This window comes from Macaca fascicularis, chromosome 8 (genome assembly GCF_037993035.2).
Source record: "Macaca fascicularis isolate 582-1 chromosome 8, T2T-MFA8v1.1".
NCBI lineage: Eukaryota > Metazoa > Chordata > Mammalia > Primates > Cercopithecidae > Macaca > Macaca fascicularis.
The window spans coordinates 113,752,312-113,770,620 of NC_088382.1; the positions used below are offsets into that span (position 1 = coordinate 113,752,312).

General features: G+C 34.2%; 1 protein-coding gene across 49 annotated transcripts in view; it reads left to right on the plus strand.

Moving 5' to 3' along the window:
* RIMS2 (regulating synaptic membrane exocytosis 2) overlaps positions 1–18,309 on the plus strand; it is a 753,111-nt gene that overhangs the window by 630,757 nt on the left and 104,045 nt on the right. For 34 of the 49 annotated variants that reach the window (XM_073999244.1, XM_073999245.1, XM_073999258.1 and 31 more), the window contains one exon: positions 10,077–10,318. The exons of the other annotated variants lie outside the window; for them this stretch is intronic. In XM_073999244.1, coding sequence (XP_073855345.1) covers positions 10,077–10,318 — 242 coding nt within the window. The remainder of the gene's footprint in view (positions 1–10,076; positions 10,319–18,309) is intronic. 49 annotated transcript variants of the gene reach the window in all.

The following is an 18,309-nucleotide window of genomic DNA, read 5'->3' on the forward strand; positions in this document are numbered from 1 at the left end:
AGATCTTTTGCCCATTTTAAAATTGGATTATTACATTTTTTCCTGTTGATTGAGCTTCTTGTATATTCTGGTTATTAATCCCTTGTCAGACGGGTAGTTTGCAAATATTTTCTTCGATTCTGTTCGATTCTGTTCCATTGGGCTATATGTTCCATTTTCTCCGATTCTGTTCCATTGGTCTATGTGTCTGTTTTTATTCCAGTATCATGCTGTTTTGGTTAATAGAGCTCTATAGTATAATTTGAAGTCAGATAATGTGATTCCTCCAGTTTTGTTCCTTTTGCTTAGGATAGCTTTAGCTATTCTGGGTCTTTTGTGGCTCCATATACATTTTAGGATTATTGTTTCTATTTCTGTTTAGAATATTGTTATTGTGATACAGATTACATTGAATCTGTAGATTGCTTTGGGTAGTATGGACATTTTTAACAATATTGATTCTTCCAGTCCATGAACATGGAATATCTTTCCATTTTTTGTGTCCTCTTCAATTTCTCCTGCCAGTGTTTTGTAGTTTTATTATAGAGATCTTTCACTTCCTTGGTTAAGTTTATCCTAGGTATTTTATTTTATTTGTAGCTATTATACATGAGATTACTTTCTTGATTTCTTTTTCAGATTGTTTACTGTTGCCATATAGAAATGCTACTGACTTTTGTATATCAATTTTATGTCCTGCAACTTTCCTGAATTTGTTTATCAATTCTAATAATTTTTTTGGTGGAGTCTTTAGGTTTTTCCAAATATAAAATCCTGTCATCTGCAAACAAAGATAATTTGACTTCTTTCTTTCCAATTTGGATGCCCTTTGTTTATTTCTCTTGTCTGATTGATCTAGCTAGGACTCCCAGTATGATGTTGAATAATAGTCGTGAAAATGGGCATCCTTGCCATGTTTCAGATCTTGCAGGAAAGGCTTTCAGCTTTTCCCCCTTCAGTATGATACTAGCTGTGGTTCTATTGTGTATGGCTTTTATTGAGTTTACGTATGTTCTTTCTATACCCAGTTTTTTGAAGGTTTTCATCCTGAAGGGATATTTAATTTTATCAAATGCTTTTTCAGCATCAATTGAAATTATCATATGCTTTTTGTCCTTCATTCTGTTGATATAATGTATCACACTGATTGATTTACATATGTTGAACCATCTTTGCATTGCTGGGATCAATCCCACTTGGTCATGATGAAAGATCTTTTTAATGTATTGTTGAATTCAGTTTGCTGTTATTGAAGATTTTTGCTTCTTAAAACCATGACATGTGCATTCTAACCACTGTATTATTTGTAATATTCTCTTGAATATTTTTCTCTCTCTACATGTCATAATTTTTACCCACCATTCAAGACCCAAGTTTATAAAGCTTTTCTCATCTCTGATTCTCAATAGTATCCTTCCCTCTAGTGAAATTTCCTAACACTGGGTTTATGTCCCTTTTCTCTGTACTTATACCTTTTCTTTTGCTAATTTGTATAAGCATTTTCACTCATATTTGTACCCCTAAAGCATATGCCCCTTAGATCATAACTATGTCTCATGCCTTATTTATTGTTCTTATTGACCACAGGGCCAAAGCTACCATTTGCCTAAATGGAGGCTTTGCACAATTTAGAAAAAGTGGCACCTCTAGGTAGATAATTAGAAATGTATATTTGCTTTGAACAGAACAGTTAGAGAAAATTCCCTTTTTATGTGAAGAAAACAATGTATTCTTCCTTTTTGTCAATTTCAGCCCCTATATGCCAGAGCATGGAGGGCAGGTACCATTTTAGCCCCCACTTGTGTCCTTGGGACCTAACACCAAGTAGATGCAAGGTAGATGTTTGCTAAAGGAATCAATCAATTTGTGGCAAGATGTTTACTATAGTTTAAATTAGCTGAGTCCAGAAATGTTTGAACTAAAAATTCAAGGAGAAAAAGAAACAAAATGGAAACCAGGTCATCTCTCTAAGGATGATTAAAAAAAAAAAAAAGTAGCTGAAATCATCAGAGAAGAGATACAGTTTTTGTAAGATACATGTTATAATGAAGACATTTTAAAATCATAATTTTTGTATACATTTTTATCTTAAATCCACAGAGAAAGCAAATGACACCTATTTTTTTTAATTTATTTATTATTATTATTATACTTTAAGTTGTAGGGTACATATGCATAACGTGCAGGTTTGTTACATATGTATACTTGTGCCATGTTGGTGTGCTGCACCCATCAACTTGTCATTTACATCAGGTATAACTCCCAATGCAATCCCTCCCCCCTCCCCCCTCCCCATGACAGGCCCCTGTGTGTGATGTTCCCCTTCCTGAGTCCAAGTGATCTCATTGTTCAATCACTGACAGATTGGATTAAGAAAATGTGGCACATATACACCATGGAATATTATGCAGCCATCAAAAAGGATGAGTTTGTGTCCTTTGTAGGGACATGGATGCAGCTGGAAACCATCATTCTTAGCAATCTATCACAAGAACAGAAAACCAAACACCGCATGACACCTATTTTTTAAACATGTACATTTTAAATGTAGTTTTTGTGTTTAATTGTTTTTAAGGAAGAAAAAACACAGCTAGAGAGTGTAGGGACATATAACTAGCATAATAAAAGATACTGAAAATTTATCCTTTCATAATAGACAAATGATTAGGAACCATGAGCATGGTGTAATAAACAGAGAAACATATGCTTACGATATATAACATAATACATTTAAAATTTTTCTTTAAAGTAACTTCCTTCAAACTTATGGTGGAGGGAGAGGTCTATTATTCAATAATTTGGTAGATAATTTATAAATTCAAGAGATAGTAAAGGTTCAATATATAGACAGACTTAAGAGTTTAAATGAATTTTTTTATGTTCAGTTAATAAAGGAATATTCCTAATTTCCTTAAAGATTTAGCCTTCATAAATTTATCACTTTTAAGGAAGATAGCCATGATCTCTCCAGAATGCCCTTTGATGTTATATTTGGAGTCATAATACTGAGCTGAATCCCAAGTCTCCTGATACAAGAACCTGTGCATTCTAAGTTCTCACAGTCTTTGGGCAGCGCTGATGTAATACTTGAATAGGCAGTTAAATATGAGTAAGTCATGCAGGCCGTGCATTTGTCCCCACACAGGTAGGCCTTATCCTATCTACAGTGCTCACCTTCACTTCATTCCATTTATATTTAGTTTTGTAAATTTTCTCCAACAAACATTCTCATTCTTGCCTTAGGATATTTGCACTTGCTCCTCTCTAAGCTTAGAACACGCTTCTTTTATCTGACTGGGTTCATCATTCAGAGCTCAGATCAATTGTCTCCTCTTCAGAGAGGCCTTCCTTGACAACCTTATTTAATGTTGTCCCCAAACTTTTCAGTCCCTTGTTATTTTATTCCATCTTATTTTCTTCAGATCACATATCACTATCTAAAATTATCAATTATTTACTTGTTTACTGTCTTTCACTATGACAGTATGAATGAAACCTCCATGAAACAGGAGCATTCTGTCCTTTTCTATGCTATACCTCTTAATTTTGAGAATAGTGCCTGCTACATAGCCTACTACTTTTAATTTATTTTTATTTATTTCAAATAATTTTTTATTTTATTTTATTTTATTTATTTATTTATTTTGTGATGGAGTTTCACTGTTGTTGCCCAGGCTGGAGTGCAATGGCATGATCTCGGCTCACTGCAACCTCTGCCTCCCGGGTTCAAGGGATTCTCCTGCCTCAGCCTCCCGAGTCGCTAGGATTACAGGTGCCCGCCACCACGCCCAGCTAATTTTTGTCATTTATAGTAGAGATGGGGTTTTGCCATGTTGGCCAGGCTGATTTCGAACTTCTGACCCAAGGTGATCCACCCGCCTCAGCCTCCCAAAGTGCTGGGATTACAGACATGAGCCACTGCGCCCGGCCCAAAGTAAATATCTTTTAAATAAGAATGTCCAAATCCTAGGAATATGACATGTTAAAAGGGAGCAAACTTTAAACTAAGAAACAAATCGTTTTTTTAAAAAAGAAATATTTAATACATTGGAATTTTTGGCATTAACAAGCTCTTGGGAAAGGAATTTTGAAAATTACAGGCCTCCTAGATGCTCCTTAAATTATCCCAAATAAGCAGTGACCTACCTTGTGACCCCTGAAATACTGCTTCCTGCCATGAGACCTAAGACTTAAGAAGGTTAAACATAGATTAATTACTAATGGCTATAATCAAGGCAGATGTTTTTTACTAAATGGACGTTGTTAATTAGCCAGATATTTCTCCCTAACCCTGGACATTTTGTGGAATAGACACAGACACACACACACACGCCCTCTAATACGTTTAGATACTATACTAATACATTCAAGCATATTAACATAATGTATTTATATATAGTACTTGCAATAATGTTAAAAATACTAAACTTTACATTTCTGTCATCTCCAGAAGTCAAAGAATTAGTATGAAAAACTCAGTTTTTACATACTCTTCAAAGAGAGGTTTTCATTTAACTAAATTAAGATTTATTGACATTAGAGTTGACCATTGGAATTTCAGTTGTAAACCAAAACCAAGTTCTTATGCAGCCATATTTGTGTTTTACATGCTGATACTTGCCAGCAAATTAATCAAAGAGACTATGTCATATCATTTTCGTATCCCCATATTTGTCATAATAGGTGTTCATTAAATCTTTGTTGAATAAATGATTACTAGTTTACTAGCCTAAAATCATAGATGGTAATTTGAGTTAAAGTGAAATAAAGTTTGTTATGTAGTAAATTAGGATAATGATAATTTTAGCTACCACATTTTAGGAAAGAAATGGTATTTAATATAGAGAAGTTTTTACATAAAAGGAGAACTTTAGACAGAAGCCAGATTTTGTTGTTGTTGTTGTTGTTGCTTTTTTTTCCCCTGCAAAGAACATGCAAGAAATGGCACTTTAAAATCCAGACTTGTATCCAGTAACTGCCAACTGGTGCGATGAAGTATGAGTTATAATAGTAACAGGTATTCAGTTAATTTGTGGCACCTGGCTGAGGGAGCACAACAGTGGGAAGAATAAGGAAGTAAGCCTTTCAAGATAACATGTTTAGGAGCTTGACCAGTCCTACTGGGTTTGTTTCTAATCTACCAGAATGCTATTGTCTTCAAACTCTTGAACACTACAAGCCCTCTCTATCACCACTTCCTTGCCAAAGGTGTTATAAATAGTTTCACTCCTGGAACTATCTCTGTCTACTTTCTATCCTTCAATGTCTTTTCTGTCCCTGTGCCACAGTCCTAATACTCCATTGTATTAGCTGTTAGGCCTCCATAGAATCACCCCAGTCTTTCATTCCTTGGTAAACTATTTCCAGACTACCTTCTCAGCTCTAATATGATGAAATATTTGTTTTGGCATGACTATGCATTCTTAAGACTCAGAATTTGTCTTTGTCTCATCTTTGCTATTTATTATCTTGAAGCCAAACCACTTAACCTCTATTCATTCAAACCTATCAATGAAAACTTTTGGCCCTATAGCATATAAACTTCATTTAATTTAATCACATCTTCCAATAATCCCTAATATGCTATTTATGTATTTGGGGAATACTCATATTTCACTTGCTTTGTAGTTATTTGTTACTTTTCTCCTAATGATTGACAATACTAGATTTGCCTTTTTCTTTAACCATTCAGGATACAACTTTTCAACAACTATAATTTTGCCATAAATCAGTCTCTTGTATTGGAAGTTTTATATATTTAACTTTGATAATACTAAATATATACAGTTTTTATTGTTTTTCTAAAGCCAAAAATTATAAATATGCACAAAACAATATTTAGAAATGTAAAAACAGTGTCCCTTTCTAAAACTGAACACCCTATATCAACACTCAATATGTTGTGTAGTAATCTGTTAGGATTAGCTAGAAATCCATACTGTACCTTTAACGCCTGACATGAACTAATGTGGGTTGAATAATTTGACTTACATAAAAGAAGAAGCGATGTTGGTCCTTGATTGCTTTTTTCATTTGTCTGTTTTAGTTTTTTTTTATTACCAACACTTTTTATGTTTATTCTGGAAAAAACAAAATAGAAAAAGACAAACTTTTTTTTTAAAACATAGCTATCAACCAGAAAAAATTAAAATGACTTTTAGCAGACTGGTCACAGTATAACATTTCATATTTTTGGCTACGTACATTTATATTTTTCCCCTAAAAATAAAATTTTTCTGTACACAATATTTTATTTTTCGTCATACTCTCTTCATTCTCCTTTTGTGCAGATGACTGGTACATCATCTCATGAATCTAGGCTTCTCAAATTACTTAGTTTAGCACAAAATATTTCTTCTTTTTTTATAAAACTATTTTTGGATTTCTGTCACTGGAAAAACTCTGGGATGTGAATTTCCCTATGTCCCCTCGTAGTAGAGTGAATCCATATTTAATACATATGTCACCCAAAGCTAAGTTACAAATATCTGCTTCTCCCTCCCCATCCCCCACCATCAAGAATATCTTTTTATGTCCATAAACATTTATATATAACAGCATTTTCAAAAGTACATTGTCTTTTATTGATGAACATAATTTATTTAAACACCCACTATTGTTGGACATTTGTGGGTTTTCTCCCCTTGTTTTTATTTTTTTTTTTTGCTATTATAATCAATTTTGCAGTAAATATCATTATAGCTAAATCTGTACACATTGCTAAGTTTTCTCTTGTGATAAATTGTAAACTAGAATTGCCAGGTTAAAGGGTAGGCTTGTTTTTTTTAAGGCTTTTGACATATATTGCCAAGTTGCTCTTTAGAAATCTATCACTGAGATCTCACCAGAAGTATTGAAATATACTGTATTTCCAAACCCTTATGAAATTTCTCTTTTAAAACAATTGCTAATGTAATACATCTTTTCCTAACCAAATTGAGCATTTTAAAATATTGCCCATAATTACAAATTCTTTACTACAAAGTATTTCATAAATCAAGAGTCCCAAAACTTTAAAAATTTTGGTAACTTGTGACCAGACACGGTGGCTCACGTGTGTAATCCCAGCACTTTGGGAGGCCAAGGCAGGAGGATCACCGGAGGTCGGGAGTTCAAGACCAACCTGACCAACATGGAGAAACCCCGTCTCTACTAAAAATACAAAAAAAAAATAGCTGGACATGGTGGTGCATGCCTACAATCCCAGCTACTTGTGAGGCTGTGACAGGAGAATCGCTTGAACCCAGGAGGTGGAGGTTACAGTGAGCTAGATTGTGCCATCGCACTACAGCCTGGGCAACGAGAGCGAAACTCTATCTCAAAAAAAAAAAAAATGGTAGCTTGTTTTTTTACATTTTTTGCTTATAGTTTTAGATGATGTCCAGTGAAGAAAGAAAAGGAACCCTAGCCGCAACCTTTCTCTCATCAAAACAAACCACTCTAGTGCCACTATTCATAAACTCATCCCTGGTGATCTCTAAGTTCAAGAAAATAAAAAGAGTATCCATCTTATAAAACTTTTAATAACCCCTTTTGGGCCAGGCTCGGTGGCTCACGCCTGTAATCCCAGGACTTTGGGAGGCCCAGGAGAGAGGATCCCTTGAGTCCAGGAGTTGAGACCAGCCCTGGCAACACAGTGAGACTCTGTCTACCCTGCCCCCGCCCCCAAAAAAATTAGCCGGGTGTGCTGGCATGCACTGTAGTCCTAGCTACTTAGGAAGCTAAAGCAGGAAAATCACTTGAGCCCAGGTGTTCAAGGTTACGATGAGCTATGGTTGTAGCACTGCACCCTAGTCTGGGTGACAGAGCAAAACACTGTCTCTAAAAAACAAATGAATAAAAATAAATAACTCCTTTTGTAAATAATGCTTTATTAAAGTTGTTAGGTTGAAGAGAAGTGTACTTGTTTCAAACCAAGTTCTCATTAAAATATTATCTACAAAAAGATGTATCAGTTCCAATTAGTATTTTATTGTAGTATCTTATTTGATTTTGGTCAAGTTCTTTATGGCCTTGATATTCAAACATAAAAATTCAAATGCAAAAATCACAAGATACAATTTTGTGAGTGTATCTTTGACATCCTTGGTAATTAGTAGATTAGGTGGCTCTTTAGAAAAGTATATGTTTTCAGTGAAAATTTCTTTTTCTTTTTTCTGAGACAGGATCTCAGTCTGTCATCAAGGCTGGAGTGGAGTGGCACCATCTCGGCTCACTGCAACCTCAACCTCTCGGGCTCAGGTGATCCTCCCACCTGTGCCTCCCAAGTAGCTGGGACTACAGGCATGTGCCACCATGCCTGGCTAATTTTTTACTTTTTTGTAGAGATGGGGTCTCACATGTTGCCCAGGCTGGTATCAAACTCCTGGGCTTAAGCAGTCATCTTGCCTCAGCCTCCCTAATTGCTAGGATTACAGGCGTGAGCTACTGTGCCCACCCAAAAATTGCTATATAACAGAAACACTAGTTTATTCTAACTATGGAACATAGGTCATAATATAAAGCCTCAGTTTCTGTTAAACTTTGGCCCTTTTAAACTATAACAAGCCTTGTCTTTTTACTTTCTATCAAAATCAAACAAAGTTGAAAATTATCAGTTCAGGATATTACAGAAACATATTCTCTTCTCTTTTCTCTTCTCTTCTCTTCTCTCTCTCCTCACCCGCCTGTGCCTTCTCTCTCTCTCTCTCTCTCTCTCTCTCTCTCTCTCTCACACACACACACACACACACACACGGACTCTCTCTGTCCTGTTTCTGACTATGTATGCCACATTTTTTCTTAAAACGAATGTGAGGGATATAATAGTATACTTCACTATATATATTTTTTTAATTTCACACTGGGTCTTTTCCCTCTTAAATACTTGGAAAAGATATTACATAGGTTAACAAAAGTAGTATGTGGTCCTAGCCTTTAACCAGATTTTACTCTAGGATAGAAAACACTTTTTTTTTTTGGAAGACCAAGATATTGAATTAGATATAAGAGTTCACCTCAATAGGTTAGTTTTCTAATTCTCATCCTTTATGTAATGTTTAAAGATATTTCTGTTTCTTGATTCTTATTCTTTTTTATTACTTTATATATTAAACATTCATTATCAGAACCAAAATAAAACTTTCCCCAATACTGAGTCAAAAATTGATGTGTAAATAAGTCTTTTCATTCCTGCAAAACAGACTTCTTCTCTCATATTCCTCCTAGGTTTATGGGGACTAGCTAGATAGCCTGCTTCCAGATTCTTCACTTTCTAATCAACCTCTACCATACCCCAGAAATCGTGGAAAAATCCAAAGTCATTTCTTTAATTACTCCCAGTTGCAGTATTAGTCTTGCAGTAGATTATTAATCAGCTCACATGCCTCAGTGATTCATTGATTGCTTTCTGGTGCACTGTCTGGAAAACTGCTAATGATTTTTCTTTCTTTCAAAAGAATGCAAGAAGGAAATCTTTCTTTTCTTTATTTTTGTAATATAGATTTATATCAGTAATGATGAAATTAAGTAAAGTAAAATAAAGTATTTTTTAATTCAAAGCTAATGAAAATAGCAAGTCTTTTTAGAAAATTTAACCATTAGTAGATAAACTTTATTATGAGAAAAGTTACAGGGCCACTCTCGAAATGGATACTATATTATTGGCCTTTTTTTTTTTTTTTTTTTTGGTAAAATTTTCCCACTTGTCTAATTTCTTTTTGAAAGCAACAGTAAAGTACAGAAGAATGTTTTTGTAAACTTCTCCCTTATGTTGTATGCCTACCTAAAGGCATACTTCCACTTGCAGGACAGCATAGTGTCTTAAATGAACCCACTGATTTTTCATGAATTTTTTTCCTGTGATTATGCGAACTTGCACCTTGTCTTTGACAGTAGAAATAAAATCATAAATCTGATTTTGCTTATTTGCTGTAAGGTTGGCCCAGAGTAGCAAAGCACAAAATCAAGACCATGGTACTTGAAATTTTTTAAATCCTAAAAATATATTCCATTAGATGATATAATTTAATTATACTCCAAATGTTTTATCTAAAATGCATTTTCTGTCTTTTCCTTTTTACTCTTGTCCTCACTTTTAATGATCCATCGGCTGACAGTGTCTTTACATCCAAAATGCAAAGCAGACAAATGGGCATATCAGGGAAGAACATGACAAAAAGCACCAGCATCAGTGGAGACATGTGCTCACTGGAGAAGAATGATGGCAGCCAGTCTGACACTGCAGTGGGCGCCTTGGGCACCAGTGGCAAAAAGCGGCGCTCTAGCATTGGTGCCAAAATGGTAGCTATTGTTGGTCTGTCACGGAAAAGTCGCAGTGCTTCTCAGCTCAGCCAAACGGGTAGGAATTTTAATGTTACTTTTAACTTCATATTTGAGTTGTCATTACAAGGTATATTTCTTTTCTCCTATTCGTTTTATTGCAGTAATATGTGGATGATGACATGTTCCAGAGGGAAAGGGTATTTTAAACTAGTTAACCTTTCTGAGATCAACAATGATGTTTTTTCCAGTGATCAATGAGCCTGCTTCAAAATGAACCTTGGCTAGTGTTCTTAAAATGTAGATAATGTCTTTCCTCCTCAGGGAAGAGTTATGCTGTGACACCCAATTGCCAGTTGCTGATCCTTTGTAAAGATAATCTGAAATGGGGGATATTTGCTTTTCTTTAGGTTCCTCAAGTTGGAACCAGCTAAATTAATTTCCATTCCCAGCAAGATACTGTGAAGATGACTCCTCATATTTTGTGTGAATAATACAGTTCTTGTATTGCTGACAACCCAACTTCCTTTTCAGTTTGTAAGCAACATTTGCCAGTAATGTCAATTTTCTCACTGCAATTTTTATTTCCCTGTTAAAACTTCAAACAGCAATATTCTCCAGCAGCAGGGATGGAGGAATTTTCTGCTGACAGTGAAGATATTCAAAGCTTTGCTACTTTAAAATTCAGTTGCTAAATCACATCTGCAAAAATAAATTATAGACAACACTCCTACTCAGAAAAGCCACTGTTAGCAATTAAGAAATTTGTGAATCAGAGCGATGTCTTTTTTTCAAATGGGTGTTGATAATTAAACATTAAATCCTTGGTATCTTGGAAATAATAGCATATCTTCTACTTAACAAACAAATGCATGTAATATGGTGTTTCTTTTATTGCAAAATAAATTATAGGCAGCTGGATTAAATCTAATTTATGCTTGACTACTAGGACTCTTGTACATAGAAGTCAGATATAAATCTACAGCACAAAATAATTTAAGGTTACTTTAATTCTTGGACCCGGCTAATCTTGATTTTTACAAACTAATTGTAATTCTGGGAATTTAGTCTTATTTAACAATATTATGTTGAAATAATTATTTGGTGGTATTTTTTATATTCTGATTGTAACTAAAGATATTTAAAGTGATTTTTGTTATAGGATTTTTTATTTGTTGTTTTAAAATACTATTTTGCATTTGAATGTATAAATAGAAGTTTAATTTATGGACAGTGGACATACAGATCATACTTTAATGACTTAAAATTGTTAATATTTATACATAATTAACTATGTTGTGCTAATATGATATATGTTGGCCTTTTGAAATTGAGATTTTTTTATACTTCTCTAATAGAAGTTCATTGCGTTTTTTTCTTTAAAACTTACAAACATCTGTCAATCTAAAATTTCTCTAAAAAATAAAGTCTACTAATGTTTTTTAAATTAGGAACCTCAAATGGATGTTAATAAGACTACAATTCAGAAAATATATGAAATGAAATAATTAATTCCATTCATTCAGGGTTGTTATGTATAAATATTGCCCACTTACCGTGTGCCAGACACATGAAGAAAAAAGATGAATAGGAAATCATTTATAACCCAGGTTGCTTACAGTCTAATAGAGGACAGATACTTAAACAGATTGCTTCAAGGTCATACACCAGTGGTGAATCTAGAATTACATAGAAGGTACACTGGATGCTCAGAGGAAGGCCACTTGACTCAACCTGGAATTCCAGGAATGAATTCCTGGAGATGATACCTAATCAGAGGTATCATCAGGTAAAAGACAATTAGAAAGGTGTTCTAGATAGAAACCATAAGAAACAAGGCATAGATCCATGATATGTGCAGGAATGATAAGCAGTTACATAATTTCAACATAAAATATTAGACTGAATAGCTAGAGATGAGGCTAGTAGATAAATAGAGACCAGGTCATAGAGCATCTCACATCATAGTTATAGATGATAGGAAGTTTTAAAAGGTTCTCAGTAGAGGATTGATATGGTCATATTTGTATGTACTTTATGTATAGTTTTTAGCCCATTCAGGCTGCCATTTGTTTATGTAACAAATAATTTTTGCATACCTATCATTTGCCAGGGACTATCCTAAAGAAAACAGAGACAGAAATCCTTCTTCTCTTGGAGCTTATATTCCAGTGGGGCTACAATAAAGAGGTAAACTTAAGTCCACATCTGGAAAAGAGCATTTAAGGATGAATTAATGGAGAAGTACAATAATTCAGACAAAAGATAAGCTCCTGAACTAAGCCAGTTGTAATAAAGATAGAGAGGGGATGATAGATTCAGGGAATTTTTAAAGAGCAAAATTAGTAGTCAGTTACCTGATTAAGTGACTAATTGGATATGAGGAGGTGAAGGAGAGAAAATTCTAAGATAACTCCCATATTTCTGACTTGCATCACTGAGTGGATGGTAGTGCCATTAATGGATATTGGAAATATAAGAGGAGTGGTTGGGGCATGGTGACTGATGCCTGTAATCACAGCACTTTGGGAGGCCAAGGCAGGCAGATCACTTGAGGTCAGGAATTCGAGACCAGCCTGGGCAACATGGCAAAACCCCATCTCTACAAAAATATAAAAGTTGGCCCTTCGTGATGACTCATGCCTGTAGTCCCAGCTACACTGGAGGCTGAGGCATGAGAATTGCTTCAGGAGGCAGAGGTTACAGTGAGCCGAGATTGGCTGCTGCCCTCCAGCCTGCATGACAGAGCAAGACTCTGTCCTGCACTCCCCCACACACACAAAAAAAAAGAGAGAGAGAGATGTTGGGGAAAGAGGAAGAGAATGAATCTTTGGTTTAGGAAATTTTGAATTTGTGATATCTGTGAAAATTTCCAAGTGGAAATGTCTAGAACATTTAAATAAACACTTTTGAAGCTTGTGTCAGGACCAGGGACATAAATATGAGAGTTACAAAGTTTAGATAATACTTAAATTCATGAACATGGCTGAAATTGCCCAAGAAGAATGATACAGATAAAATAGCAGTAGGCCAAGACAATGCCCTGTGGAAGATTAGCATTTTAGAATTGTGCGGAGGAAAAGTCCAAGAAGAAGAAGAAGGAACAATCACAAAGAAAAGACCAAAATTATGAGAGGATAGTGTCACAGAAGTTAAGATGTAGAATATTTCAAAAACAGAAGGGTCAGTATTTCTAAATGACCAATTTCATGTCTTTACATTTTTGGCATAACTATCCCATATATCTTTCTTTGATAGTATTTGTATTACAAAATTATAGATCTATTGACCATACATTGAGATTCTGTAACAATACCGATTTGGTTTTCATGTATGAGTAGTTATAGGTTTTTATCTCAAAAACATTGACATGTTGGCAGATTTAAGAAATGTAGTCTTGTTTTTTGTTATATCATAAAGTTCTTCCTATCTATTACATAGCAAATGACAAAGTCTCTTTGTCATTGTCTTAATTACTATTCGGTGACATTATAATGGGTACATTTTTAATAGTTCTTAATATTTGCAGTTATTCATACCTACTCACCTAATAGATTTGACCTGCTGACAATAGAATTTAGATTATCTCTCATTTTAAAGCCCAAGTTTAACTGTAGCATAGCCAGAAATTACTGGACTTCAAACTTTCAATGGATTTCTAAGTTCTGTATTTGTGTGCATATGTATATGTGTTTAAAATAAGATTTTAATTATGCTTTATTTTCTTAAGAAAAAAATGGAATCATAAGCTCCAAAAGTATTTGAAACAAATCTTCAAATTTCAGTATTTGAGCGTATGATCTAGTAGCTTAGATATTAAATTATCAAAAGTAATTATCTACAGCAATGAACTAGTTTTTATAATGCTATATCTTATAATAGCTTCTTTCTTCAGACATAAATATATAAGATATATTGAGTAACTTGCCTGAAACAAATAAATTATTTGTGTTTTCCACTAGTATGTTTGTATTTTCAAAGATTTGTTTAGTATTCTCTTTATTTTCCTGGTCTCTGTGTGAAGATCTATGTGTAATTAAGTTAAAGAGTCATTATGTCATGAATGATATATCATAATTATTTCAATTTTTTGAGATGGTATTTACTTTTGTAAAAATAAATGTTATTATACCACCATGGATTTCAAGATCAGACAAGACAACTTACCTCCCTTCTGAAGAGTAGAAACTCAGCAAAACGGGGTCTTCCTAAAGAATAGTGAAATGATTCTGGATGATATCACAGTAATTATATGTAAATAATAATTGGCAAAGGAGAAACCTTTTATAAAGGTATGTTGACCAACACACATAGTGACTAAGTTATATCTCTCTTCTGTCACACTATTTGTATGTTCCATTGCCTGTTAATTGGAAGCTCATCTTTTAAATCACTGTTTCTAAAGAATTGAGTATGACTTGATAGGCATCATAACCTAGTAGAGAGCATATAGAGGGAATAAGGAGACTTGAAATCTATTGCTTACTCTGGGTTATATATTAAATATGGACTCTTTAAAAACTTACCCAGCAGATCTGAGTCATAGTATGTCTGTCTGACTGATGGAATTGACATATGCTATCCTACCAGCATTTCTATAAAGATAATATTTTTAAATGTATGAAAAGTACATTGAAAACTTAAAATCACATGGTAGATATAAGACATCAGCAGCCAATTTATCCTCATGGGGGAATCAAGAATTCTGTTTTAGACATGATTTTGATTTTGAGATGTCCATTAGACATCTAAGTACAGTTATTACATGATTAATTGCATAGATTAATTCAGAGCCCAGTAGATCAAAGCAAAGGATGTAATTTAGGAGTAATCCGCAGGTAGCATTTGAAGCCATGGAACTGGATAAGATTATTTATGGTAACTTCAATCAAGAAGAAAACTAAAGACTGAGCTCTAAGACATTCTACCATTTAGAGGTCAAGAAGAGGAAGAAAATTCATCAAAGACTTAAGAGAAAGCAACCATTAGAGGAAATGTAAAAAAGGATATCTTAGAAACCAAATGAAGAAAATATTTTAAGAAACAGGACATGATCAACTGTGGCAGGGGCTCTGACAGGTCAAGTAAGATGAAGACTGATAATTTACCATTGGATTTGGCAAGATGGAGAAATTTGGTAAATCTTGACAAACCTTGCAGTGGAGGACAAAGCCTGATGGGAGCTTGTAAAGAAAATGAAGATGTGAGTCAGAGTCAGTGAGAATAAAAATATGAACACCTAACACTTTTTAAGCACTTATTATGTGCTAGACACAGTTCAAAGCCTTTACCTGTGAATCATTTAAACCTCACAACAAAGTTATGAAGGAGGAATGAGTTATTATCCCCATTCGATAGATGGGGGGAAAAAGTAGGGAGACAAGAAATAAATTTACCCAATTTACCCAGCTAATGTCATGAGTAGAAGTTGGAATTTGAATTCTGACAATCTGGATCTGGAGACTTCACTTTTAATTTTTCTATTACAGTCTAGAATAGCACTGTTCAATAGAACTTTTGGCAGTGATGGCAATCTTCTATATCTGCACTGTCCTGTACAATATGGTAGCACTAGTCACATGTGGCCATTGAACACTTGAAATGTGGCTAGGGTAAGTAAGTTAACTGACATTTTAATTTTTACAATTTTAATTAGATTATTTTAAATTTAAATAGACACATGTGACTAGTGATTACTGTACTGGACAGCACAGTTAAAAACAATTCTTTCTAGGATTTTTTTAAACAAATAAGAAATAGAAATTCTAAAATGGAACTATAACTTGGGGGAGAGATAATCAAAGAAGAGCTTTGTTTTTTTAATAAGAGGGACTTACTTGTGGGAACAATTGGGTAGGTGAGATCCAGAACTTAAGTGGAGATCATTGGTTGTAACCTGTGGTCACTCAGGCATCTATGCTCTTTTCACTCAGGCATCTTTTCATCTTGTAATAATTTGTAAGTTCACACAGTACTTTGAAGTAACTCTTGTTATAACATTTAGCAACTGTAATCATTTAATCATCTATCTCTTGGTTAAACTGGTTTTTTTTGTTTAGTTTCTTCTTCTCAGGGTCTGGTGTTATATCACATATGGTGATCCTCAGTGAAAGGCCCATGAACTCCATGAGGCTACATGATTCACTTCCCTGGGGAATGGAAAGAAATAGTAGAACTTACTTTTAATTTTTAATCTAAAAAACAAAAAAGAAATTAAACTTTACAAATATTTAATATATGGCTTCACCTAGAATTCTCACTCTAAATGAGAGATGGTCTCATGCCTTTGCGGGGGTGTTAGTTTTAACTAAACTAATAATGAGAAAATAGGAAAGTGGCTTAAAAAGGTTATAGCGATGAAACTGTGGTTTGAATATAATACCAAGTTTGCAACTTTTACTCCTAGTTAAGCTCTTCATTAGCCCCCAGTGAAGACAATACGACACTTTAAGATCTGACAAGAAGTTTACCAAAAAATTCTGTTATCAAAAAGATTAATAAAATATGGATTTACACCTACTATTATTAACAATAAACCTTACCCTAGGTTTATACTTTACATGGCCTATGGTGTATCTCTGTGATGTTTCTTTTTCAACTATGACATAATTAAAACTAAATATGAGAAAACTGAACTTGGAAGCAAACTTTCAAAATACTGTATTTACCTAACATACATTACCTTCTGTAATATATACAAACCCTGAAAACTTAATACAAAAGTTCATTTATTGATCAAATATCAGTCCAAAGTAGATATTTCCAGTAGCCTTTTCTGTAGTCATGCAGGGCTCAAGACTTCTTTCATCTTGTGGGCTTTCCCTCTTAGAAGGCCTTAGAGCCCTTTCTCTTCAGCCAGTACATGGGAAGTTTTTACGGACAGGAATTGGAAATGGTAACATCGCTTCTGTTTCTATTCCATTGGCTGCTTAGTTACAAACTGATGCTGAAAATGGAACACTGGGAAATATAGCCTTAGAGAGTGCCCAGGAAAAAGAGCAAACAGGTTTAATAAGCAAACTACAATCTAATACTGCCACATAGCATTAAGCCACTGTTTTCAGACATTATAAGGCATTTTACTTCAAATATTTTTCCTAAGAGCATGACTTATTTTATTATTTAAAATAACTATTTGCAAATATTTATTTTAATCACCTTTTAAAATAGCTACATATATTTTATGTATTGTAAAAGTATAGTAGGATATGTGTATCATTAATAAATAATTTTTTACAGAACTAGAAGTGAGATTTTTTTTTTTTTTTTTTTTTTTTTTTTTTTTTTTTTTTTTTTGAGACGGAGTCTTGCTCTGTAGCCCAGGCTGGAGTACAGTGGCCGGATCTCAGCTCACTGCAAGCTCCGCCTCCCGGGTTTATGCCATTCTCCTGCCTCAGCCTCCGGAGTAGCTGGGACTACAGGCGCCCGCCACCTCGCCCGGCTAGTTTTTTTGTATTTTTTTTCGTAGAGACAGGGTTTCACGGTGTTAGCCAGGATGGTCTCGATCTCCTGACCTCGTGATCCACCCGTCTCGGCCTCCCAAAGTGCTGGGATTACAGGAGAAGTGAGATTTTTAGAGGTTTAAAACTACTGACCTAGTAGTTAATAGCACTAAGTGGATGTTTGCTAAGGAAACATAGAAAAACTCATTTGCTAGCCAACTCACTGTAATCCTGGATCCATCCTTCCTAATGCTTACTTTTTTGGACAGCATTCAGACCAGGTTATACAGAAAGTGACTTGATGTATGCCCTATTAATACACAAGCCTACATTAAATACAATAATATCTGTGGAAACAATAAGTAATAAGAATAAAAGAGATGTTAAGTAATAGTATTATCTTTTCACATCATCACAAATCTCAAACTAACCCTATAGGATATGGCATGTTAACATAGGATTCTAACAATGTGCTTTTACCACTAAATTTAGGCATATTTCTTGCCTTTAAAATTATAACTATGTTTTAGCCCTTATAATACTATCATTCATTATTTTAAAATATTGACTCATGCTACTCTATGTTATTTACTAACTTCAGGTGGCTCAAGTATTGTAGGTGAGGTAA